The 27,106-nt window shown below is 36.1% G+C and overlaps 1 protein-coding gene and 1 pseudogene across 3 annotated transcripts; both read right to left on the minus strand.

Moving 5' to 3' along the window:
- Nucleotides 1-1,182: 1,182 nt before the first annotated feature.
- LOC149844832 (photosystem I reaction center subunit III, chloroplastic pseudogene) lies at nt 1,183-2,041 on the minus strand (annotated as a pseudogene). Its single transcript, XR_016430147.1, has one exon. The product of XR_016430147.1 is annotated as a photosystem I reaction center subunit III, chloroplastic pseudogene (transcript).
- A 4,415-nt stretch (nt 2,042-6,456) lies between these two features.
- On the minus strand, nt 6,457-24,230 carry LOC149844833 (uncharacterized protein At4g15545-like). 2 transcript variants are annotated; one of them, XM_089995308.1, is made up of 11 exons: nt 24,027-24,230; nt 23,522-23,850; nt 23,213-23,281; nt 19,922-19,975; nt 19,702-19,774; nt 19,497-19,571; nt 19,171-19,422; nt 17,242-17,287; nt 17,081-17,159; nt 7,091-7,211; nt 6,457-7,007 (listed from the first exon to the last, which is right to left on the minus strand). In XM_089995308.1, exons 2-10 carry the CDS (start codon nt 23,810-23,812, stop codon nt 7,119-7,121), a joined length of 1,032 nt encoding a protein of 343 aa, XP_089851434.1. In that variant the 5' UTR covers nt 23,813-23,850; nt 24,027-24,230; the 3' UTR covers nt 6,457-7,007; nt 7,091-7,118. The 2 variants fall into 2 exon arrangements, with proteins under 2 accessions (XP_089851434.1, XP_089851433.1); XM_089995307.1 differs by having other exon boundaries at nt 7,091-7,225.
- Between the last annotated feature and the right edge of the window lie 2,876 nt (nt 24,231-27,106).

Here is a 27,106-nt window from a genome sequence, read left to right on the forward strand (position 1 = left end):
GACAAACTCTCTTTCTATCGATGCTCAGATACCATAAAAAGAAAGAAGTTTTGGAAGTCTGCAAAATATTTCAACTCTTGTTATTGAATATTGCAGGTACACGCACAAATTTATAGGTTCATGTCTTACAGTTCTGTTTTTACTCTTACAGTTACAGAAGATAACAAATGTACATAATCCAAGCTCAATCTGATCATTATCAAACTGTTATAGATTGGTTGTCACAGATTCTATCTTCAGTTCAGGTAACAGCTTCATTTGGATTGGGAGCAACTGCATTTGGATCGAGATTATCTGCAGCAATATCAGCACTCGTAACAACTTCATTTGAGTTGACTACCTTATCTTTATCCTTCCTTATCTGGGACTGGTCCATAGGAATAAGCAGCAAGTGTAGGGTCTTCAAGAGGGTATCTTTAGAGCAAAGTTTCAAAAACAAAAATCCCCCTATTAATGCACCAATAGTCGACCAGCTGTGAGCTGGAAATAAACACATGCCCGTGCCAACAAGCCTTGATCTGGTGAGAGTTTGGAGATACACTGGTTGTATGTGTTGGAAGATCTTTGATGAGTGGCATACCAACACGTTTCTCATCATCATAGTGGATATCTGATTTTTAGTCTTTCAAGGTTGTTGTGCATTTTATAATGAACTACTTAAATCTTGCAAATTTCTGTACTTGCACCAAGGGTAACATTTTGATGCAACTAAATATATAACGATGCAATGAATCATGTTCTTACTCCTAGGAATGCCAAGAACCAGGAAAACCATCTTCAAGATGCATCAAAACATACAATTGGATGACACCAAACATCAAAAATTTCCTGGTTTTGCAGATTTACTTGCAGATAAAAAGATCCATTATTCAGGAATTGATGCTTTCTTTTGTCATCATGATGTTCCCTAAATAGCTTGCTATTTTTTCAGGATACTTGATTAACAGAGTGACAATTCGTACAGTCTCCAACAAGTTATACCAGAACCTGGAGAATTTTCTAACACAAAGTTTTCCCTCGCCAAAATAAGGCCAGAACTCTTCTTTTCAACTGTATTTTCTTGCTTTTATTGTTGATGTTGCTTACTTTTCATCATCAATCCATCCCCAACAACAAACAACTTTGTGGGTTCTCGCTAAAAGATCAATAAATAATTAAACAAAGGAAAGAAAACCAAAAAAAGAAAATATAATGATCTTCAATTCCTTCATTGTATTCAAAACAAGTACAAGCAAAATACATGAGAGATCTACCACTTACCCACAAAAGTCCCACCACCAACACCCATCTGCACACACCCAAAGACAACAGGATGCCTATGCCCCCACACCCACATCTGCATCATCCACCACCAAGTCTCCATTCACGTACTCCCTCAGAGCAGCAACAGGCCATATGAACCCCCTCCACAGGAGCCTATTGGCCAGAGGCACATCAATTATGATCTCCTTCATAGCGGGTTTCTTTTCATCCCTGATGGCAATCAAGTAGCTCCTGCCAACCCACCCAATCCACCCTGCTATGTACAGGAACAAGATCCCTGGGGTGATGAACTCCCCCCAGTGCCGCTGATCGCCGCTGACGATCAGGTGTGGCAGCCCGTCGGCGCCGCAGAGCAGGCCCTGCTTGCCATAATTGTCGAAGCGGCGCTTCGTCTTCTCGATGGTGGCCTTGATGGCGAGTGCAGGTGCAGAGTCCTCAGCGTAGTTCTTGAGGCTTGATTCAAGCTTCTTGATTGACTGCTTCTCACGCTTGGCGAAGGCCTTGGACTCCTTGCATGGGGTGAGGCCAGAGATGTCAGCAAGAGCATCAGAGGGAGCTGCTAGTGGGGAGGCAGCAACGGCAAGGGCCAGTGCAAGTGCAGCAAAGTTGGGGTTGCTAGAGTTGTTGGTGTTGGCTAAACATGTGGCTCTGAACTTGGGGGAGATGCAGGGGAGCCTTGGGGAGGCGTTGGTGTTGGTAGTGGTGGTGGAGAGCTTGGGGGTGATGACAAGGCCAGATGGTATGGTTGCTAGTGCCATGGCTCCCTCCTCTGAGTGTGTGCGACTGTGCTTGGGGGTAGAGAGCGGAGGATCAGAGGGTGGGGGAAGTTTGTAAGAGTGAGGGTGGCAATGAGGATGAGGATTGAGGAGTGGCGGATAAGGGTGGTGTGAGTTGGGTGACTCCCATTGGAGGGGGTTATGGCCATCTATCATGTGTTTGGATTCTGTCAATTTGTGTGGTGAAGAGGCTCCTTGGGTTTCTGCAGATGCGTGGTCTAAAGTTTTGAAGATTCTCTCTCCCTCTCTCATATATATTTAATGATAATAAAAAATAGATAACGTAATAAAAGAATTTGAATATATAATGATAATAAAAAAAGACAATGTAATAAAAGAATTTGACGGTGATTTTCTTACCAAAAAAATAAAGATCAAGTACAAAAATTGTAGCTTCACAATCTGGTGAACATAAAAAAAAAACGAGTCTGACAACCATCTGCAGTAATGTATGTCTCTGAAAATATTGTTCACCTTTACAAACTACTGCTTGGTTTTTGGCACAAATGGCAGTATATCATGATGGGACTTGAAATTTGGGTTCTTTTCTGGCCACGGCATCATTACTCTAAAACATTGTATACTGCAAAACTGCTCATGCATCTTAGGTGAAACCTTAGCTAGTGGGGGCGCGTCGTTGATAAGGCTGTAAACGCCTCCGATCCAGTTTGTCCAGGACTCACTGTCAAGAACTAGGTCCAAGCAAAGCTGTACTACGACCAACTCAGGGGTCCAGTTTCAATTCTGATCCTGGTTTAGTACAAATTACTTGGTCCGCACACGAGAGGTCCATTCCACCACTTCAGACATGCAAGGCAAATGTCTTAACTACTTGTGTAAAGTTTTTTTTTTTTTTTGGGGGGGGGGGGGGCGGGGGGTCATAATCATCCCTATCTTTTTAGTGATTGACAAACATATCCCTATCTCATGTCTTTTCCGCGAAATTCCTCGTTACCTTTTATAACGTTGGGACGCATCCGCCTATCCATCAACTGCCGTCGTCTTAACCATGGTAAAAGGTTGACCACAATCGGTTAGGCTAAATGGTTTGCCGAAATGCCCATAACCTTAACCCTGAACTCGCATGTCCACTTCCCTTTCACCTTTCCTTTATTTGCACTCCTTTGCAACCTATTGAGGTGGTGAATTGCTCTTTCATTTCACCCTCACCTCGTCTGCACATCTCTATGTAGCAATGGGAAGATGACTGTTGATACTCGAAAAAAAAATTGGTTTCCAACTAACATTCAAGTTGGCGCGGACACATTTGTCGATGACTCGTTAGAAATGGGATAATTTGTTCACATGCCAAAGACCTTGGATGTAAACTTGAAGTATTTTCGTTTGCAATGAATGAAATACTTTGCTAATAACATCTTTGGCATTAGGTTGACAAGCACAAATTCCATAAAAATGTTTTAAAATGTTGAGATTTTTCTACCAAAAACCTACAAGAAGCACCAAAGGCACGTTTGGAAGCGAGAAACGTCTAGAAATTATGAACCGAGGTTAGAAAATCATACGGTTTTTCTGACCTTTCCAAACAAGCGAAAATGTTTCTCTGAGAAACATTTTGAAAAAAGTGCATATTTTGATAGGAAAGACTCTTCCAAGAGAGGTGGAGGAGTTTTCCGATCAAAAGCTTTCCTATCCCCCTCTCTCACCCTTGCAGGGTGGGTTGAGGTGGAGGCTTCTCTCTGCCTCGGACTAACGTCTTAGTCTTCATCACCACCACCATAGGGATGATTATGGAAAAACCCCTTTCTTTTTTGCTTTTTATCGATCAAATATTCTTCATATCCTTAACAGACCCAGGCTTAAATGAGCCGAGCTTGAGCTAGCTCGGCTCGTTGTTGTTCGGGCCTACAAAATTATTCAGGTCTGGACCATCTGGTATTGGATCAAACTGCCTAAGCCTGATCTTAATCAACTTAAGATCCCGTTCAAGTGCAAGATGTGACGGTTTATAAAGAATCGGTTGCACCGGACTTTCAGATTGACCCATTAAGTTCAAGTCAAAATCTACACGAGCATTGTTTATGTGATCAGTGTTCAAAGTCAGCATAGGGAAATCAAAGGGACAGTAAGGATTAAAGTTGGAAGTTGGTTCATAAGATCATGACTGTCCATCTTAGAAATTAAGGGTCCAGATTTAGGGGTCCAATATTTATTTACAGGTGCATCCTATCATTCGGCGTCTCACTAACTGTTGACGAGCAATTCAGAAAGGATGCAAAATCAAGTTTAACCGTCTTTCATAGTTCAATGCTTGCACTGAAGTTGGCCGTATCGAATCGACGGTCATTGTTTCATCCATTGATTGCGACCTCAGTCGTTAGAATAAGTGAGCCACCATCATCATTCAAAATAAAGGCTTACCATTTGGTAGGCTTTTATGCTGTATCACTTTAAACGTTTAAAAGTTTATGGAGGTCATTGCCTTCCCCATCCTTTGTTTAAGAGATCATTTAATTTTTAAAACAAAAAAAAGAAGCAAAATCACCAGTGACCTTCAACTGGGTGAAGACTTTCAAATTTTAAATTCATCTAAAATTACCAACCAATCGTGAATTTCATATACGGTTTCAATTTTTTTTATATATGGCTTAAAAATGTTTGCCATAGAAATATTGAATTTTATATTATTTATTGGGTTAATATTTGGCCATGTCACTAGTATTGTATTATCAAGTGAAAAATTATAAGTGTTTGCTTAATCCGATCCTTTAGCTGTTGTTGGTGCATTCAAAACTGAAGCATTCTATTCTTTCTCCTTGCATCTCAAATTGTTGGACTTGAGGGTGAGTTGATTGGTGATTTTGACTGTTGTGAGGCTTCTTTCTAATTAGCAAAGATTAACTCTAGTTATTATGACAAAAAAATTTAATATTGGTTCAGCTTTGCTAATCATACAAAGTCATTCATTCTTAATGCAACTTGGTTTCTCTTGAGCTTCTTTATGTTTTTATGAATAGTTCACCTTTATCAATGTGGTCTTAGATTATGTGTTAACAAACAGTTCAGATTGGGTTGATCCAAACTTCCATTCAATTTTGAGGGGCCATTCCTGGTTAACTTTTCAAAAATTGGATGAGCATTAAAAGAAGATATCATATAACAAAAAAATGTGTATAATGGTTCAAATGCCATTGAATTTTTGTCCCATTCAAGAAGAGAAAAAAAAGGATATTGCCTAAAGCCATTATATTAAAAGAAATATAGAGGGAGAACAAACAAAAGGAAAAGTGTTACTCTGTAGGAACTTAAAGTAGTATAACATGAAGGCTGTGTTTTCATGTCGAGTAATTTTTTGCAGAGTAGCTCAAGGTGCAACAACTTATTCAGAAAAACTAAATATTGCGAAAGGGCAGGAACAATCCACTGGTTGCATTTCAGTAAAGCAATTTAAGGAATAGCTTTCCTTAGTCTAACTACCCACCTAACGTGACGCTCTAGCGTCTGGTTGATTATGACAAAAATATATGACCAACTAAGACAACCTCATGCAAACAGGGGAGCGGATCCTGTCAAACGTTGGGTGAGATAAGCAATGTCACCTAGTGTTTACAACCACAAACCCCGCCCTTCTTTACTGTAACTCAGTACAAGTGAGATCCACAGAGAAGCGGGGTTTGTGGTGGTGAACGCTGAATGACATTGCTAATCTCACTCAGAAGTTTGACAGGATCCACTCTCTGCAAACAGGACACTGGAAATTTCTGAACTACTTTTTTAGTTCATGACAATTTTTTGAATTATGTTCGTCAAGCACATTTATGCCATCCAAGCAACCTGGCGCAGCTGTCATGTAAATAAACAGAACACAAACATCAAGGTCAGCTGCACAAATGATCCTTTTTTTTTCTGGATAGTCTAAGAGAAAATCCCAACTTCACCCAAGAGGGTTTTAACCAATGTTAACAGGCTGATACGCACCATATCAGCAGAATTTCTATAAGCTGCAGGGCCGATTCAGCTAAATTTTAATAAATGTAAAAAATACCCAAAAAAATTTAATATTATTTTAAAATTACTTTAATGGTTTTAACATGTGTGATGATTGACATGTAATATGTTTTTATTATTTTTGGGCCGATACAGAATGATTCAGCTGAGTATCTGAATCGGCCAGTACAACTGAATCGACAGCACAATGATTCAGGGCCGATACCGAGATGTGCGGCTGGTGATTGGGGGGCTTTTCTCTTGGTCTAACAACACACACCACCCCACGCCCCCCCAAAAAAAGGTAGGGGATCCACCTCATCCCAGCTTGCATTAAAAAAAGAAAAAGAAAATCATAGCAATTAATTGACAAGTTGCCGAGCATGAGACAAGATGACATTTTAGGGCTGGCAAAGACGAGGGGTTTAAGCTCAACTTGTTTTTCTGTGGTGAGTTAAGCCAAGCTCCAGCTTGATTGTTTTCAAAGAAATACATTATTTTCAAAGCTGAAAATACTAGATTTTAAACTCTAGACACATTGAGCATAGTTTAAATTGGCTTGTTTATGAAGACAATACATTGTTTTAACTTTAAACCTATTCCTTGCAAGTCAAACGCTTCAACTGTTCTTTAGCCAAGCACAAGCTGAACCAAAAACAGCTCGTCTCGTTTCCCAGCCCCTACCACAGCAGATTCACACTCAAAATTACCCTTTCATATGAAATATAATCAGAGGCTCGCTAGCTTTGAAAAATATTAGAAAGGCCTATCATCATTTCTTAGAGCAGTTTGTGGATATCAGCATGTTAGATGAAACATGAGACCTCGATGAGAGGCCACGTATTTACAAAGTCAGCAAACTAAACCCTTTCTGATAAGTTGGAGCCAATTGCTACATCCATGATCTGAAAAAGCAGTAGTACGTCCAACATTTGGAAGCCCGGCAAGCCAATTCATCATTGCCTTGATGGTTTTCTCAGATCTAAAATAGCATGGCAAGAGTGAGGCAGAACTTGGTCATACCTGCATAAAGAAATAAACGGCTCACTGATTCCACAAACTCGATCCACCAAAGAAAGAATACTGTTTACAAATAAGAGAAGCACCTTTCGGAATGGAATAGGTACTCAAGAGTCAAGACATGCTCCGGTTGAGTAATCCTTGGAAGGACAAGTAAAGATCTTTGTTATCAGGACCAAAAATCTCTTCTGCCTTTCGCAAAGTTTCCTGAAATTTAAGCACTAGATCAGACAGTTAAAATATTTTATATATATATATATATATATATATATATATATATATATATATATATATATATATATATATATATATATTAGCATATAGGGAAACTGGAATATGTTTACCAGCAAAATATGTTTGCTGATATGAACCAAGATTGTCATAGGCTTTTTTGCAAATCTAACGCTGCAGATGTATTCGGCATGGTCCATTTGCTAGGAATCGATTGTTGGATCAGTGTAATCGGATCAAGAAATGCGGGTTTTTTATGCTTGAATATTTACGAAAATTCTGAACCATTGATTTTCACGCCTTAAAAGATCCTTCTTATACATCGTAATGGAATGATCCAAAAGTCAGTTTCAATAAAACCAAGTATCTATATCACATTAGTAAAGTGAAATTTTAGAAAAAAAAAACTATGAAAATCTCAGTTCATACCAGTAAACATATTTCAATTACCCTTATCATATATATAGAGAGAGAGAGAGTTTATAATCTAGGTTTATTTTATGTAATTTGTTCTTTTGTTCTTTTTGTAATATGGGAGTTGAAGTGACACAAGCTTCACGCAATGCTGTGACAACAAGAGTGCGATCTATATTACCCGCAACAAAACATTTCATGAACGCACCAAACACAATGAAATGGACCGTCACAATGTCAGAGAGGAATAACTACACTGAACCATTGATCAGACATATGTTATATCGGAATATCAATTAGCGAAGTTCTTTATCAAACCTCTTGTTGCTCCTAGATATCATTTCCTCTTAAACAAACTTTCGCTCATTGTACTGTAAGTTTGAGGAGTGTTAAAAAGTCAAATGTATCATATATATATATATATATATACTAATAATAATATAATATTTATTTATATTTTTTCTTTCTTTTCTTTATTATTTTTTCTTTTTTTTATCTAGTTCAAAGTGAACTAATTAGTCAAGATCTAAGTAGATCTTGACTAACATTATAGTCGTTAGACCTAGTCCAACGGCTATAAATAGTCCAACGACTCTAAAGAAGAGCTCTTCCCACTCCACATCTTTCTTGTATAAATAGGGGTGATCCCCTCCTTCGTAATTCAATGCTTCTTAAGCATTTCTTGTGAGCAATAAAATATTATTATTTTTATGTTCTTTCATTTATACCCTTTTATGGGTTATGCTTATAGTGTCTCCAATAGACACCCTTTGTAAGTTTTCGTGCTTTTATGGAAGATCACCATTTCATTACTAATGTGTATATATGTGGATGTCTCCCACATTCAAAGCATGTTTTTCTTAAGCGTTTTTAGATTGAATAAAATATTTCTTTTTATTATCGTGCTTTTTATGTGCCCTTGTGGCTTTGTTATTGCCCATTAGTGGCTTGTGTATTGTGGCCTTTTGCTCATGCTTTCTCTTGTATGCCTTTAGTGGCATCATAATTGTATTCTTCTTTGTCACTTCATTACAAAGACAACCAAATTCATCCAAATACATGTTGAGAATCATTATGGTATTGCAACTTGATAATACTCAGATAAGCAGGTGGTTATTATCTTAGTTGTCAAAGGCACTAGGTGAAGCTTAAGCGGTGAGTCCCTAAAAAGACTAGGCGAGACCTAACGGGGACTAGGCAGTACCCCAAATGAAAAACTTAAAAAATATATACAAAATATATAAACAAACTATTAAAATTAATAATTGTTAAGATGTGCTTCTAATATATGTTTATATATATATATAAACCGAAATGCCCATCAAGGGTATTTTGGTTATTTTACCTTATAATAGAAGTCAACCCATTAGGGGCTAACTGCATATTATTTTATTTTTTTATTTTGTCTTTTTGGTGTAATCGATTGGGACAACTCCAATTAGCTGTTGGAGCTGCTCTCAACGGTCACATGTAATTGTTGGGAACAACCCAAGTCGTTGGGTTGTTTCTTATCTCTCTCACTTGTTATAAATAGGGGCCTTACGCCCTTGTATATTTCCAATGCTTAATTAAGCATGTGTGTGATACAAAAGCACTTGTTTTTATTATCTTGACCCTTGTATGGGTGGTGTAGATTGATCAATTGGTGTTCTTTGTGGTTTGGTTGTGTTCTTCTAAGCCCATAAGAGGCACTTGTTTGCTTTTGTTTTTATTTCATTACATGGTATCAAAGCTTTGGTGGGTTGTGATTCATTCGAAAAGACCAAGAAGAGGATCATGAGATTAGTAGAGCATAGGTTTGTGGGATCGTTCCATTGGGAAGCACACCATCAAAGTTTTCTTCATCAAAATTCTTGCTACCTTTTTTCTATCACTCTTTTGCTCGCTCGCTCTCTCTTTCCCATTATTGTAAAAATGGAGGATGAAAGACAAGTGATCATTTTCATTCCTGTGAGACTCAATGATACTATGTGATGTGGGCATCCATAGTAAAACATAAAATATGAGAAAAGAGTCTATGGGATTTGGTAGATGGCACCGAAAGAGAGCCTAAACTTATACTTACCAAAATGAAAAAGAAGTGGCTCTTCAAGAAGAAGAGATGCCTAAGGTCATCACTGAATACGAGAAAAAATGGAAAGAATAGAAAATGGATCATTCCAAGATAGTTGGATGTCTCTTCAATAGTGTTGACATCAAAAAATGCTCTATCTTAGCAAAATTTGATTTTGTTAGTGATGGATGAAAATATCTTAAAGATATGTATAGTCTCAAGGATATTGCTCACATATGCAATGTGCAAAATAAGGTGAGAACTATAACCCAAGTAGAGATGAGCATTAGAGAATATTACAATGATCTCTCTCTTCTTTGGGATGAATTTGTTCTTTTATAGCAAAAAAGATATTGCCCCCAAGATGTAAAACTCTGTGAAAAACAAATTAGAACGGAGCATTTCTGTCAATTTGTTAATGGTCTTAGATCCGAATTTGAAGGAACCAAATCGACCATTCATCACAGAGGAGGTGTACTTACCATAGTTGAAACTCTTGAAGAATTACCTATGGAAGAAAATAGGTTGAAAAAAATCATCTTCAAAAGATAAAGAATTTGTAGTTCCTATATCAAAGCCCGAAAATCACACAAAGAGTTATAAGTCTTCTCACTTTGGAAGAAAGAATGAGAATGGAAGAAATTCCAATGACTGGAAGAAGTCAAAACGATAAAAGAGAATATCATAAATACAAGAAGAGTAGCAAACTAATATATTACCATTGCTATGAGTAAAGTCACATCAAGCCTTTTTGCCCTAAAAGAAGAAAAGATGATCAAAGATATGATAAGAAGGTGACTTTAGTGGGACCATCTTTTGAAAGAAATGGTGTAAACGACTCCAAATGTATCGGCTTATTATCCTTGGCACAACTCATGAAGGCATTGCAACCAATGTTCAAAAATCAAGTTTATTCCTTAGCGGGTGTGGTCGTATCTACACGCATTGACCCTGGTAAGACTTCATGAATTCTTGATTCTGGTGCTTCTTTTCATATGACCCCAAATAAATCCATATTATCCAAATATCATACTAACCCAAATGATTATTATGTTTGAACCGCCGATGGAACTTCCTTAAAAATTAAAAGTTTTGGGTCTTTTAAAAAACAACCAACTTTCTTTGTACCAAATATTAGAGTAATACCAAAATTGAAATTAAACATTTTATCAGTTTACCAAATTATGGATTATGGATATAAAATCTTGTTTTCATCTAATGATTTTTTGATATAGGATCTCGAGTTCGGTAAGTCGATTAGGCGAGGCCTTAGAAGAGGAAATCTGTATGTTATGGACAATTTTGAATTATCAAAACATATTTTTTAAAATTTTGTGAAAAAAAAAGATAAAAAAAATTGGCAAAAAAGACTAGGACATCTTAGTGTGTCAAAATTACATTTGTTTTCATTTCTTGCAAGTTATAAAGAAAGAGATTTTGTTTGTGAAGATTGCATCCTTGGTAAAATAAAATATTTACACTTTGTGCCTAGTCATTTTATATCTAAAAATTCATTTGAGTTGGTACATTCAGATGTATGGAGACCGGTTCGGGTTATATCCAAAGGAGAAGTATCTTATTATGTTGTGTTTATAATGTTCTGTTCGTGGATGATTATAATAGATACTTTTGGATATATTTTCTTAAAACACAAATTCGAAGTATTTGATTGCTTCCAAAAATTTCATTGTTATATAAAGACTGAATTTAAAACCAATATTAAAAATTATCTGAACTTACATTGAATTATTCATCAAAAATCATGTCCTTATACTCCTCAACAAAATGGACTAGTCGAAAGGAAGCATATACATATTGTTGAGACTACTATAACACTTCTTATATCAAGAAATGTTCCAAAAATGTTTTGGGCCGAAGTCGCTCTTACGACAGTTTATTTGATAAATAGGATGTCTTCAAAAACTATTGAAAACATTTTTTCTATGAAAAAATTATCTAAAACATCTCTCGATTATAAAAGGTTGCGAGTCTTTGATTGTAAATGCTTTGTCCGTATCGACGAAAATGACAAACTTTCCCAAAAAGTTATTCCATGTGTTTTCCTATGCAATGCCGAAAATAAAAAAAAAGTATAGATGTTATGAAATTAAACGGAACAAACTATATGTTTCAAGAAATGTTACTTTTCTTGAAAACGAAAATGGATGTGGTAAAGAAAAAATCCAAGAACATTGTGACAATTCATTTTTTTTACCTTGTCAATGAGCATGAAAGATGTGATGGCATTCATTATATGCATGAGAGTAACAATGAGGACACTCATGATGCACATGGGAATGTGAATGAGGGTCATGATAATATAGAACAATCTCATAATGAAATTCAAACCTATACTCAATGTACCGAAGACCATCCACCATGTGCTTTAGAAATATAATCTCAAAATCAAGATATAGATTCCTCTAATGTTAAAAGATCCATGAGAATTTCAAAGGCTCATAGTAGATTCGTATCTTATGATTCCTTTGAACTTAAATATAGAGCGTGTCTAATGGCTATACACTCATATGTAGAACCATCATCTTACCATGATGTTAAACTAAAGATCATCAAGAATGAATAATGAATTAAAAGCTTTATAAAATACAAAAACTTGAAAAATTCAAACATTACCTAAAGTAAAGAAAGTTGTAGGACGTAGATGGGTCTATAAAATAAAAACTAAAAGTGATGGGACATTAGAAAGATATAAAGCTTTGTTAGTAGCCAAAGGAAATGGTCAATAATACGAAATAGACTAAGATAAGACATTTGCTCTAGTTGCTCGAATGATTAGTGTTAAAACCCTTATTTCTATAGCATTAATTAAAAATTTACCAATTTTTCAAATGGATGTAAAAAATATATTTTTGAATGGTAATCTCAATGAAAAAGTTTACATGGATCCCCCACCAGGTTTAAGTTTAGCACAAGGAAGAATTTTTCGGTTACAAAAGGCGTTGTATGTCATAAAGGAAGGCCCCAAGGCTTGGTATGATCGATTCAATAGTGTGATGACACAACTTATACCGACACTGCATTTTTTGTCAAGTCTACTAATGCAAAAATAGTGATATTACTTCTCTACATTGATGATATGATTATCACAGGAAGTGATAAGCAGAGAGTTAGTCATATCAAAGATGTGCTCAAAAACAACTTTGATATGACAGATCTTAGTTTTTTACTATATTTTTTTTAATATAAGTGACTTACCTTGTGGTTTTTTGTTATCACAAACTAAGTATGTAGCAGAGATCATTGAACGATCAAGACTCTCAAATGAAAAATGAATTGATACCCCAGAGGTCATAAAAGCAAAGATGAAGAAAGATGATGAAGAACCTCTGAAGGATCCAACTCCATATAGACAAATGATTGGAGTTTTATCTTATCTCTCTTTACTTGTCTTGATATTTTTCATGTTATTCATTCCGTTAGTCAATTTCAGCATGCTCCCACTACAGTACATATGAGTGTTGTAATGAGAATTATTAGATATATTAGAAATTCTATTAATTATGGCTTATTTCTTTCATCATCTTCCCTGTTAGAAGTTATTGCATATTCTGATTCTGATTCTGATTGGGGAGGAGATGTGAATGATAGACGTTCAACCACTAGTTCTTGTGTTTTTGTAAATGATTCTCTAATTTCATAGAGATACAAGAAGCAACAGAAGGTGTCCCTATCTTCCACAAAAGCAGAGTATCGTGTCATGGTGACAATTATGTCTAAGTTAGTATGGTTGAGATAATTGCTAGAAGATTTGGGAGTTCACATTGCAGAACCCTCAAGAGTATGTTGTGACAACGAGAGCGCAGTATACATTGCAAGCAATCATACATTTCATGAAATGGCCAAACACATTGAAATGGATTGCCATTACGTCCGTGAGTAATTTCTAAAGAAGACCATCATGTTGCCTTATGTTTCATCTGAGTATCAATTGGTGGATTTTTTTCACTAAAGCGCTTCTGTCACCTAGATTTCACTTTCTACTTGGCAAACTCTTGGTTGTTACGCTGTGAGTTTGAGAAGGGTGTTAAGATGAGCTTCTAATATATATATTTATATATATATAGATATATATCTATATGTATATATTTATATATACATGTATGTCCATATATATGTAAATTGAAATACTCAGCAAGAGTATTTAATCATTTTACCTTGTAATAGAAGTCAACCCATTACCGGCTGACTATAATTTTTACTTTTTTTGTTTTTTGTATTTTGTTTTTTTGGTGTAATCAATTGAGACAGCTCCAACTAGTTGTTGGAGCTGAAATGTGACCATTGGGAGCAGCCCAACAGCTAGTTGGGTTGCTCCCAATCTCTCTCACTTGTTATAAATAGGGATTTTTGTATATTTTCAATGCTTTCTTAAGCAATTGTGTGATACAAAAGCATTTGTTTTTATTCTCTTGACCCATGTGTGGGTGGTGTGGATTAATCAATTGGTGTTATTTGTAGGTTGGTTGTGTTCTTGTAAGCCTATAAGAGGCACTTGTTTGCTTTTGTTCTTATTTCATTATAATAACAAACATGTATACAACATAAAATCAACCAACAATAAGCAATATACACATAACATGTTGTCCAACACTGTAAAGCAGTTATATTACATAAAAACAGTCAAATAGATAACTCATACGCTTATAGATTATATATGAATTAAGTACACAGATATGTATATATATATATAAATACATAATATTATAAATTTATAATATAAGTTTATGATATGTTAATATATATAATTGTATACAATTACACAGAAAACATATATATATATATGTGTGTGTGCAACTACGCATAAGACCGAGAGACTACCTCGACTAGGCCACCTAGGCTCCACCTTGACAACTAAGCGGAGGGGTGAAAGGAGGAAGAAGAAAAAAAAAAGGTAAAAAAGAAAAACAAAAGAAGAAAAGGAGAGAATAAAAAAAGAAAACTTTTGGGGTAAGAGGAAGAAGAAAAAGAAAAAAGAAAGAAAAGAGACAAAAAAAATTTAAAAACATGATAATTATGTCCCTGCGACTTAGGCATGGACAACCTAGATAGCCTAAGTAAAAAAAAAAGGGCCCTACCGCCTAAACCCATAAGCTTAGGCAATGGCCCTACGCCTAGGCGCCCTAGGAAGAGCCTAGGCGCCACTTTTAACAACTAAGATTGTTATTGGTTTCTGCTAACAATATATGTTACATAGACACCTCTAGATGTCAAAGGTGTCTATGTTGGACACGGTTGGACACCAACATGGACACTCCATAGGCATGCTACTTTTTTATGTGCAAGTGCCCATAAACGTGGATATGCATGTTGCATGTCCTACTTGGACATGAAGTGTCTAGTTCATGGACACTCCATAGGCACGCTACTTTTTTAACACTTGGACATGAAGCGTTCATTTATAACAAAGTGTCTAATTTAGGATATAAGTATCTTGGACATGAAGTGTCCAATTTAGGACACTTTTAAATGTCTTGAATACAAAGTAACCAATTTAGGAATTAGGGCACTTTTAGGTGGCATAGATGGGAAGTGTGTTATTTAAGACATTCATATTTCATGTAAATTATCAGGTGATCAAAATCTAATGAAAATGGATATACATTTTATATTTGACTTGATACTCTTTTGTGTTTTGTTACTTTTCTTTTTTTCTTCTCGTTATATATATATATATATATATATATATATATATATATATATATATATATATATATATATATATATATATATATATATATATATATATATATATAATATAAGTCTTGGCATGCCTGACCGATACATCCATGTCAATTTGTCCAAGTAACATAGCATAACATGCATAGCCCATCTTGAATCATGCCGCAACAAATTACTCTTTCACAAGTATTTATTACTTAAATTGTTTTTCACAAAGTATTGCTGTTATTCTTAGAAGAAATTTTCATATAAGAATTTTATCATGTTCTCACATTATCAATTTAATTACAGTAAGCACTTTATCAAGTTAAGAAGAATTTATGTAATCCAAAGGCCTTGTGAATAACATCCCAAGTCCATTAGCAACTTATCTCAGAACAGTGTTGTCAAAAGCGTTGAGGCGTAGCGAGGCGCTCCACCAAAAACCGAGGCGAGGCATAAGCCTCAAAGCGTAAAGCATAAGCCTCAAAAAAAAATGAAAATTTTAAAAAATATATAAAAAAAAATATCTAAAAAAACAAATAAATAAAGAAATGTTTTATTGATGAAATAACGACCAATAAGAAATAGAAAATCTAAAATAAGTACTAAAAATATGAGATTAACATATAAAAGTAACTAAAAACTGATTATATAACTGGAAAATATATGAGATTAACCAAAAAAAGTTAAAATTTACTAAGAAACTGATTACATAACTGAAATAACTGGAAAATATATGAGATTATTCTAAAAAATATGAGATTACCATATAAAAGTAACTAAAAAAAGATTACATAACTGGAAAATATATGAGATTAACCAACATTCAACAAAAGATAAATATACTAAAAAACCGATTACATAACTGGAAAATATATGAGATTAACCAACAAAAGTTAAAATATATGAGATTATTCTAAAAAATACGAGATTAACATATAAAAGTAACTAAAAAACTGATTACATAACTGGAAAATATATGAGATTAACCAAAAAAAATTAAAATATACTAAGAAACTGATTACATAACTGAAATAACTGGAAAATATATAAGATTAACCTACAAAAGTTAAAATATATGAGATTATTCTAAAAAATGTGAGATTAACATATAAAAGTAACTAAAAACTGATTACATAACCGAAAAATATATGAGATTAACCAACAAAAGTTAAAATATACTAAAAAACTGATTACATAACTGAAATAACTGAAAAATATATGAGATTAACTTACAAAAGTTAAAATATATGGGATTATTCTAAAAAATATGAGATTAACATATAAAATTAACTAAAAAACTGATTACATAACTGAAAAATATATGAGATTAACCAATAAAAGTTAAAATATATTAAGAAACTAATTACATGACTGAAATAACTGAAAAATATACGAGATTAACCAACAAAAGTTAAAATATAGTAATATACTAATAAACTTATTACATAACTGAAATAACTGAAAAATATATGAGATTAACCTACAAAAGCTTTGTTGATTATGTCTCTGAAATCTTGTTGTAAAAAAAAATTGCGCCTTGAGGCGCAGAGGGCCACGCCACAAGGCGAGGCGCATTTTTGATAACACTGTCTCAGAAGTATACCAAGTAGATCTCAGAAAGATAGAGCATTACGTTAAGCTCTGGAGAGTGCATAATAAGTTAGTAATTGGGTCAACAAGAGACAGATGCTACCTCACGAGACTGTTTGTGAGCATTTAGCTCTTTGATGTTAGCCAAGAATGCACTGAACTGCTCATACTGGAGGCGATTCCTGAAGTATAACAAATGTCAAAGCAGTTATGGAAAAACATTAACCAAATCTCAGAAAATAACCATTGGAGGAAAACATAAACCTGGCTTGTCGGAAGAACTCTTTTCCATCTATCCGAGGAGTACGTCCTACAAAAGACATGCAACTTGCATCAGAAAACAGTCTTTTTCTGTCTGAAGGTTAAGTGTCAGGGCTAGGATTTCCCAGCAAGGAGGCAAGAAAGCCTGGCCCATATTACATATATAATTACAATTTACAAATAATAAATTACATATAGATATATAGATATATAGATATATATATATATATATTACTACTTAAAGACAGAGGAGGGGCACTGGTGCACAAAAATGTCTTCCCTTAGAAACATTTTAAAAATGACATAGGCTGTCACATAGACATGGCAACCAGGCAGCCGTACCGGTGTCGACACAGGCACTGGTACCGGATGCAGCACTGATACGTGTTGGTCTGGATCGGGTCGGGTCCAACCGCGACCCAACCCATTTTTGTTTTTTTTAACCTTGGTGAAAGGCAGGAAGGAAGAAGAAAAAGAAATAGGAAGAGGAGGAGGAGAAAGAAAAGGAAAAAGAAAAAGAAGAAACAGAAACAGGAGGAGAATGAAGAAGAAGATGAAAGAGAAAGAGAAAGAGAAAGAGGAAGAAGAGGATGAAAGAGACGAGAGAGAGATTGTGCCTTAGGTTTTTATTAAAAAGAGAATTTCATTCCCCCTCCCCTTTATTTTTAAAAATTACAGTCACCCCCTCCCTTACAAACTTTTTCTTTAATTTTTTATATGGACCTTCCCCAGCCCCTTTTTTTAAAAAAATTAGTCACCTCCCTTACAGACTTTTTTTTATTTTTTATATGGACCGTATTATAGATCCAGACTTGATCCAGACCTAAACTCTCTTTCTGAATACATACATATATATATAGCTGTGTCTCCATACCCTCATTTTTTGAAATTACAGTGTTGTACCCTCCGTTCCCATGTGGCATAGGACGTAGGTTATTGCTAAGTGTAGATGTCATTTGAGATTAAATAGGCAACCAAAATATCTTTTTTTCTCCCAGATCTTTGCAATAGGAAATTTAAACAAATTACCATAAAGAAACTTTAAGTAGGGGATAAATTAGGTACATTCATTTAATTGGAGTTTGGACTTTGGACTCAAAAATCCCCTAATTTGGCATGCAGACTGAAGGGTGGAGGAAGAGGGATAGCTAGAACTTTTCCTTCCCCGCCAATTGGCTCCATCCATGCAATGATATATCCTCCAAGATGTATTATTTAATCCAACGTTCATGACCAACAGGCACTCATTACTACAGCAAATCTTTTCTAATTTTTAGATGGCTCACAAAACGTAGGTAAAGGCACAATAATATAAAACTAGGATAATGCAAACTAATTTTTCTCCACGTAAAAACATGAATGAGTTTTACACGATAGTCCCACCAGGAGCTTCACTTCTAGCCATTGAATGCCAAAACCTATGTCATATTGATATAAACAGATGCAAACACAATATGGATACAAGACACACATAAGCTATATTTGAAAAGTAGAACACGACGGCATGAATTTTTTAAATTTTAATTGATAAAAGTATACTTTGATATTTTAATAGTAAAGCACCAAATAATGTTGGACATGCCATAGCATGTGACATGGTATGTCCACATGTCGTGCCATGCCACACAGACATGAGACCTTACATAGCATGTTCATGTGATGTAGGTCAAAACTAACAGCCAGCACTAAAAGATTAGTGGTGGTCCACATCAAATGAGAATCATCAGTTTCTGATGTTTCCAAGGTCTTTCTTAGAAGAGCCATGAACTGGACTCGTGACATCAACAACCAAAAGTCCGCAGGTTACCTACTATATGGTCAATCCAGAATAGAATGAAACTTTGATGAGTCGAATAAGCCGGATAGTTCAAGTATGACCAAAAGAAAAAGGTCTAGATATTCAAGCAGTACAAACAGATGCACGTGGAAAACCTGGTAATGAGCGTCCATGAGGAGGGGAGCTAGGTGCAGACTGCTGACTTGGTGGGTACCATGGCAATGCAGATCGCCCATCAAAGTGAGATTTTGTAGGTGAAGTAACAGCTGAATTCCGTCTTGGAGACACAGCTGCAGAAAAACCCTTTGGGGAAACTGTACTCGGTACCACTTTTGGTGTTCCTGTTGGAGTAAGCCGTGGAGTGATGTATGGCGTTATAGAGAATCTACTACCAACATTCCTTGAGGCTGCAAATGATGTCCACACAAATTAATGAACCATCATCGAAAGACCCATATACTACAACTTGAACAAAACTTACTATCTTGAAATGTATTTGTCGCATCTGCTAAGCCACTTTGGAATTGATTTGAAGTGTAGCCATTAGGCTCCTCATCTAAGACACCAAAGGAACGAGAAAAGGCATGCACAATGAATTATCCACCAACCATCAGAAACGAATATGTATTGCTAACAAGAGAATAACTAGCATTTAGAGATAATATGAAGTCTCAAAAGTTAAATACCTTTCACAGATGAACAAGAAGATGATTTAGCAACCGACTGCTCACAAGTGCCAATATCAACCGTCTCTACTTTCTGATAAACAAACAGAAATCATGTGGATAAGCTTTAGAGGAAGTCTATTTGTTCGCATGCATGCATGTGACTGTGTCAGAGAGAGAGAGAGAGAGTCCTGATCGGGCACTCCTACATAAACTTTTTCAGTTTGCAAATAAAACTTACAGATGAATTATCTTCACTAAACGACTGCATTAAATGCCTCTTGAATGCTTCCAGCTGCCAAAGAAACCAGAAACCAAGTTATGCTTAAGTACCATCAGCATTCAGAAGCAAAATAGCTGCCATAAAGAAAAATAGATAGCAGTGTAGTGATATCATCTATGTCACATGGGTGTGGGTGCGGGGGTGCGGCACTTTCAAAAAACTTGGGTGCGGGAGTGCAGCAATATATATATATATATATATATATATATATATATATATATATATATATATATATATAAATAATTTGTGCAGGGGAGGGGTCAAGCTTATGAGTTGTGGAGCCTGATTCAGAGTTTTTGCCCTTGCAGAAAGGGGGGTCTGGGGGCTTCCCAGCTCGGTTCCCAATGCAGTCAACGCATCCGAGGTCGGGTTGACCGCACCCGGGGTAGGGTTGACCGCACCCGCGTCAAGTCGCGTCGACGCGAGTGCAGCACCCTACTAGCCGAATCCTTGTGACATAGGATATCATGGAACTTGATTGTGTATGCCAATGTTGTGAAAAGTGTTGAGGTGTAGCGTAGCGCTCCACCAAAAACTGAGGTGAGGCATATGCCTCGAGGCGTAAAGCGTAAGCTTCAAAAAAGTTTGAAAACTTAAAAAAAAACTTTAAAAATATCTAAAAATATGTGTTTTCTATCATTCTTATAAAGATGACGAGTGAAGAGTCAATCATGGAAGTATCTCCATTACCATTAGGATCTCCCAAATCCCAAGGTATCAAAGATGTGGATGATTCCTTAGATCACTCACCTTCCTCTCTCAAGATATCCGCTTGAGCTCTCTCTCTCAAAACCTACATTCTCATCATAAAAAAAATAGGTCTGGTTTTATACGATGAGTACCGCTATACATTACAAGAATATGGTAAAAAGGGGCATTTCGTGGCTAGTATAGGTAGTTAAGTCTCTTTTTTGCCCATTTTTCACTTTACATGTGTTCAACAACCAGGGATATTGTAATGCCCACCCTTAAAATGAGTGCATGGACAAGTACCAGCAAGAACATAAGTGGTGCTTAAAAAAAATGTTGCAACATTCTCATCTCAGAGTGGGAAGTTGCAAAGAGTATTTTTTCAAACTTGCATCAATGAGAGATAGTGCAGTTTATTTTCAAAATACTAGCATAGTAATATTGTCCCCACTCCGAACCAAAGTTACCGAAAACTTCTTAGGTAGGTGGGAAGCACGCTTCTCAGACACTTGTTTCGGAAGTGTGATACTCAGCTTTTCCCATAATTGTTTCCTTCTTTCTTGTATTCCATTTCTAAATCCAATCTTACATGTCCTTAATAAAACCTAAGAAAAAACTCTTTTCTTGCCTATCTTATAAATAGGGTGAGTTCCTAAATGAAGCACTATTTAATAAAAAAGGTCTCGTTAGAAGTAAAAAATATCTAAATATTCCTAAATAAAGTCCTATTTATTCAAAAGGACTTGTGAGAAATAAAAAAGATTTAAATAAAGTATCTTAAATTTTTTATCAAAAAATATAAGTTAAGAGTGAGTATAATGACCCATCTATTTGGACGGGATGAGTGCAAGTTCAAAATTTCAGCCCATACCTAATCCAAACAGACCAACCGATGTCTAAACCAAACAGACCAGCCCATGCATGTTGGCTTCCCACCCTTTACACAGGCCAGATCATGGGGCAGGCTGGGACAAGCCAAGCCCATTTATAACAGGCCCATTAATAAGCCATGGTCCAGCTGACCAGCCTATGGCTTGTCAACCCTAGGTGCAGCCGTGCAGTCCCAACCAGCTTGAGTAGGAATAGAGCCCATGCCCAGCACAAAAGGGCTAGTCCACAGGCAGCCTCCAAGCATTTCTGACTAGGGCTGGTAAACAAGCTGAACGAACCAAACAGGACATGTTCGAGTTCGACTCATTTACCAGTGGATTGAGCTCGTGATTCGGCTTATGTTCATGTTTAGTTGAGACGAGCTTGAGCTCGCTCATCCTTGAATGAGACGAGCCCAATTCGAGCTGGCCTATTAAGTAATAATATAAAAAATATAATTTTTTTAAGTGTAATATATAAAAAAATATATGTTCCATATATTTTCCATGCATCATTCTCTTTGCATATATTTTATGCATTATTCCTTTTATATATCACAATTAAATTATATACTAAACATAAAATATATGTATATTTTATCTATACGAGCTCTTCCAAGTTGAGTCGAGCTGAACACCTTGTGTTCGGGCTCAACTTGCTTAAGTTCATGAGCTGCTCGGTTCATTTACCAGCCCTATTCCGGACCAATGCCGAGCAATAAAAAAAAGTGACCATATGTTACAAACTTACAACATGGTATGATGATATTTTTTTCAATTCTTAACACACTTTTTCTCAATTCAAGAGGGAGAGGGGGTGCTTGTATCATGTATTATGAACATGCAATGGTACAATTTATTATATCATGTTATACGGTGCAATATGACCTTCACATAGACTCTATGTCCAGTGGTTGAGAGTCGAGACACCACTGTTGTCTTTATGTCCTTTATGCAGAATACTTTTGTTTTCAGTTTCTTTGCTACAAGACCAAGTTTTTTTTATCAGTATTTGGCGTAGGTTAGGTACCAACTACCAAGAGTAACAGGTTCTCTAGTTAAATACCAATATCATCAAACATAAAGTGAGCAAGCTTGATTTGACCAATTTGCCTGCCTGGCCTATGGTTTCCCTTGTTCATCCTACCCTAAGCCTTCACAGAGGTCACTGGAGTAAAGATGACGAAAACAAAAGGAGACCCTCTAAACAGACAAGCATCACCATCAAAATCCACCCAGAAGCTGGAAATCAAAGCACCTAACTTTGATAAATCTCATCTCCATAGACGACAACAATTTACCATAATTTACTCTATTAGGGAATTTCACAAATTTATATGCCAGGATAACCTCATTATTTCAGTTTCAAGGCAGTATTACTTCTTAGACAGATTCCTATAATCAAAAGGATTATTTTTCATTGACACATAAACTAGGTAAATATTAACAAAAAAGCCAATATCAAGTAAATGAGTGTTTTAGTTATAGAAATATACAATTTTCTATCAAATGAACAAGCCAAACCCCAAAGGTCTACAACATTATATCTGCATCAAGAAAATGCTATAAACAGTCAAAAACAAGAAGCGCCGATTATAACCTTTAAATGCAGCAGTGTTTGGTAGAAGAGAGAACAAAAGTGAGACATGCAAAACAACTAAAATTTCTTTCAGAAAGAAAGATGATTTACCTTGGCCAAATCCCTGTTCAACTTTTTGGAGGCAATCGTCAACGCATCTTTTTCATTGGAAAGCTTTATCTGCATGTCCGGAAATCTCTTGTTGATCATCACATTCAATACAACAAACAACAACAGTGGTGGTGGCAATGATGACGTTAATGGTGTTCACAAAAAGACAGTTCTGAAGATACACAACTATGAATGAAGGCAATGGATTGCTCTAATAAGAAACGATTCAGGAGAATGAATCCAGAAATGAAACCCCCAAAAAATCAATCGGTTTCAGAAGCGAAGAAGTGAAGGTCTAACAGCACATACATTCTCATCGAGGGCGACACGAAGACGAGCGTCCGTTTCCTGAAACGCTCGCTCCAGCTGTGAGACTTTGTCCTGGAGCTCGTAAATCAGCCGGTCCTTCTCGGAGATCTTCTGCTTCAGCCTCCCCATCTCCGATTCGAGCTTCGACACACGAGACGCGATCGCCAACGACGTAATCTTCCGTGCCAAATCGAGCTGATCGTAAGGGTCGGTGGGGATAACGGCGAGAATCTCGTCAGGCAGATGGAAATCCGAACCCATTCCGCTGGAATAATTGCTACCCTGATTCATTCCTTTCCCTTAACTGATCAATTAAAGTGCCCTAATTCCTAATCCAAATTGAAAAGCAAGGAACCCAGAAAAAAAAACAAATTCAACAAAATTAGGTCAAAAATTAAAGAGCAAAATCCCAAGTTTCCATGAAAAACATACAATAAAATCAGAACTTCATTGAGATTGAACCAAAAGAGAAAGTAATTACAATAATCGGAAGTTCAAGACGAACCTTTTGCGTCTGATTGACGGTTAGGGTTTTCAGGGGACGACTGAGGGTCGTTTTAGGGGTCGGAGAAAAAAAACGGTGGGTGGAATTTTTGAGTATTTATAGCAGGGCATTTTTTTGGAAAATTAAAAATGATGGAGGAGCTGTATGTGGTGGCGTTTGAAAGTATGAAAAGTTTCCCTCCAAAAGGTCCAACAAAAAAAAAGAATTGAATTGGAGATGTTGCAAAAGGTTGGCTAAATCATGGAAATGTTTATGGGAATATTAATTTATTATCCTATTTTGCTTCCTTGTTCAGGTAGGGATGCAAACGGATCCGTTAGGGTGAGATATCCACTCCCAATCCCATCATATTATTTTGGATTCGGATCCTTCACGTAAGTTTCAAAGTGGAACAAAATTGGGTTTGGGTCTGTCAGGGTTTACTTGAAAATCAATAGGTTAGATCTGATTTTTAGATCTGGATTAGACCCAACCTAGAATACTGAACCGAATCTGACTCAAATCCAAAAACAATATGATTCAGCAGATTTCAGTCCAATCCAAATACACATTTGGATTTTACTTGAAGGATCCAAATACAAAAATTATATGATGGATTCGGAGTGGATATCTCTCTGTATCAGATCTGTTTGCACAATAACGTTCAGGGGTGCAAATGGATCAGATTAGGTCAGACCCCTGATTTGTACCCAACGCATTGCTTTAGGATATGGGATTGTAAAATGTCTCAGACTGAATATTCAGATCAGATTCCTATTTACTTGATCAGACTTTTTTCAAGTTTCTTACAATTTTCTTAATCAGAGAGTAGCATTTTTATGATTCGAATCTTCATTCAACTATAATACAATAAATCTATTTCGAATTTGGACTTAGATTAGGATGTGTTGCCTAATATTCAGATCAAGATTCAGACTTGGCTTCGTGGTTGTGTAAGGGCTCTCAGTGAGTTGGACCTGATCCCAATCTGAGTACAGCTCAGACCTGGATCTGGTTTTGACATGGCAACGAATCTGATAATCAAACAGGCTGGATCAGATCAGGTAAAATATTTATTGAAGTATTTAGCATCTTAATCAAAAGTTTGGAAATACTAGGCCTCATTTGAACTTATAAACTAGGTCCAATTACTACTCAGATCTTGCGGGTTCGACCCAAAGAGGTAATTAATCAGACCCATTGCGTTAATCACAAACATGTGTCTTATTTTATCCAATCTTTGGTAACAACACATTGACAGCATTTGTCTTGAGCCATGATATTATTGCCAATGGGTTGGATCCTATAAGGGCTTGATCTAACAAGTCTAGATTTAGATCTGAGTTTGGAGTATTGGATTTGGTCCTTGATATGATACCAGCCTAAGAGGGCCCTTCGTTAAAATGGAGCAACCTTCACAATGGGAATGCTTTTTTCAGCTCCTGGTCTTGGGTTCATTATTAAGTAGATGGTGCACTCAATTGGTTGAGCGAGATAGTTGGATCCATACATACCAAAAGCTTCTTGCTACATGGGGAAACTTGTTTCAGAAGAAGCCGATATCTCATCTTTCTCTGAAAAGATGGAAAGCTTTGGAAACTCACTTATGAAATATAGAAAACTTGATTCCCTTTAGTGGAAAGTTGGGTTCCTCCTCATTTCCAAAAATCAATTCTCTTTTGCTTCTTTAATGTTTCTCTCTCGCTTAGTGTTACTTTTCACTCTCTTTCAACCAATGGGCACTCTGCTTATCTGGTTATAGAGCAATTAGTGCATGTCACCTTATGTTGGGACATTGCAGGTTGAAAACCCAATGGTATAGAAGTATAACTGGTAGGGGTCTGCTTAACACCAGCTTGCCTTTTAAAAACAAACAAACTTTTTGCTCTCTTTCCCTTCACTTTTTATATTTTTTATATTAAGAAATAAATATATTTTTTATAACAAGCTTAAGTGTTGGTTTTATTTCAGTTTATACTTGTGTTCATGTCATTTCTGTAATGCCCTTCATATTTCTTTTTTATGTGTTTCTTTTTCATTTTTCATGTACTTGTATAATCTCTTCACAACCGCTTCCCACTTCTGGCTTTATTACTATTTTTTAATGCTTCCCTGTTTCCGCTTCATGCATAGCCTTTCCTGTCCATTTGGTTTTCTGGTTGAATCCATGCATTTCAATTTTACTTCTCTCATTGCATCATGTCTTATGGGTGCTGCTAGGTGCTTGCCAGTTCAACCCACCTAACCAGAAGCATTGATGAAAACAAAGAAATCAAAGAGCTTGATGGATGAGTACTATGGTTCATGTGCAAGAACAGCAGGAATACAAACGTGTTGTGGTCTCCAAATATTGTTGATAGTTTGAAAATTTATGGCGACATTCTTAGAAATTGATACATATTTTCTTGAGCTCATTCTATTTTCAAAATATCACATGTTTTGAAAATATCGCTCTGTTATCGCAATAATAACACAGTTTTTTTTACTTTTTTATATTCTAATTTTTTCTCAAGGGGCTTTATGTATTTTCTTAAGTTTTTGAATTGTATGTGGCACAATTTTTTTCAAAGATTTCCCTGAGAAAGATATAAGCATTGTCATGCATCTTTTCATGCCCAAGGCACCCTGCGGATCGAAGTACTTTCTCATGGGGGCGGTGAGATTGACACTTTTTTACGAAAGGCCCCGCCTGTGTGGAAGCAGAGGGCAGATCAGGTGCAATGTGATTACATACTTTTGGTGTGCTGCTGCACCTCACATTGCACCCGATCCTCGCTCGTGGAAGCATGTGGGCCCACCGTTGTTTTCTCATGGTGTGATGATTTCACTGCAAGTGGGAAAGATGCCATCTTTCACATGAACCAAATAGTGAGATTTGTGGCGTTGCTGTTTTAACATTGTGCAGTATGATATCTTTCTAATTAGGATTCTGCAATGCCTGACCTGAACTTATTAGATCCAGTGTAGTTGAGGCTGTGAGGCTACCATGCTGATAGCTCAAACATCTGGTATGCACTCCTAAGTTTGGTACAATTGGATGGTCATGCATGTAGCAGTGTAAATTAATGAGATCATTCCATGCCAATTAAGGGTAGCTATCA

This window comes from Nuphar pumila, chromosome 2, assembly GCF_984573655.1.
Source record: "Nuphar pumila chromosome 2, dmNupPumi1.hap1.1, whole genome shotgun sequence".
Classification (NCBI taxonomy): domain Eukaryota; kingdom Viridiplantae; phylum Streptophyta; class Magnoliopsida; order Nymphaeales; family Nymphaeaceae; genus Nuphar; species Nuphar pumila.

Bases quoted from the DNA above. Each gene is read 5' to 3' on its own strand.
- LOC149844833 (XM_089995307.1), bottom strand. From the start codon at position 23,812: ATGAATCAGGGTAGCAATTATTCCAGCGGAATGGGTTCGGATTTCCAT. The intron at 19,775-19,921 runs GTAAGTTTTATT...TTTGTTTATCAG, and splicing joins TTAGTGAAGATAATTCATCT to AAAGTAGAGACGGTTGATAT. The intron at 17,160-17,241 runs GTTTATGTTTTC...GTTATACTTCAG, and splicing joins GAGTTCTTCCGACAAGCCAG to GAATCGCCTCCAGTATGAGC.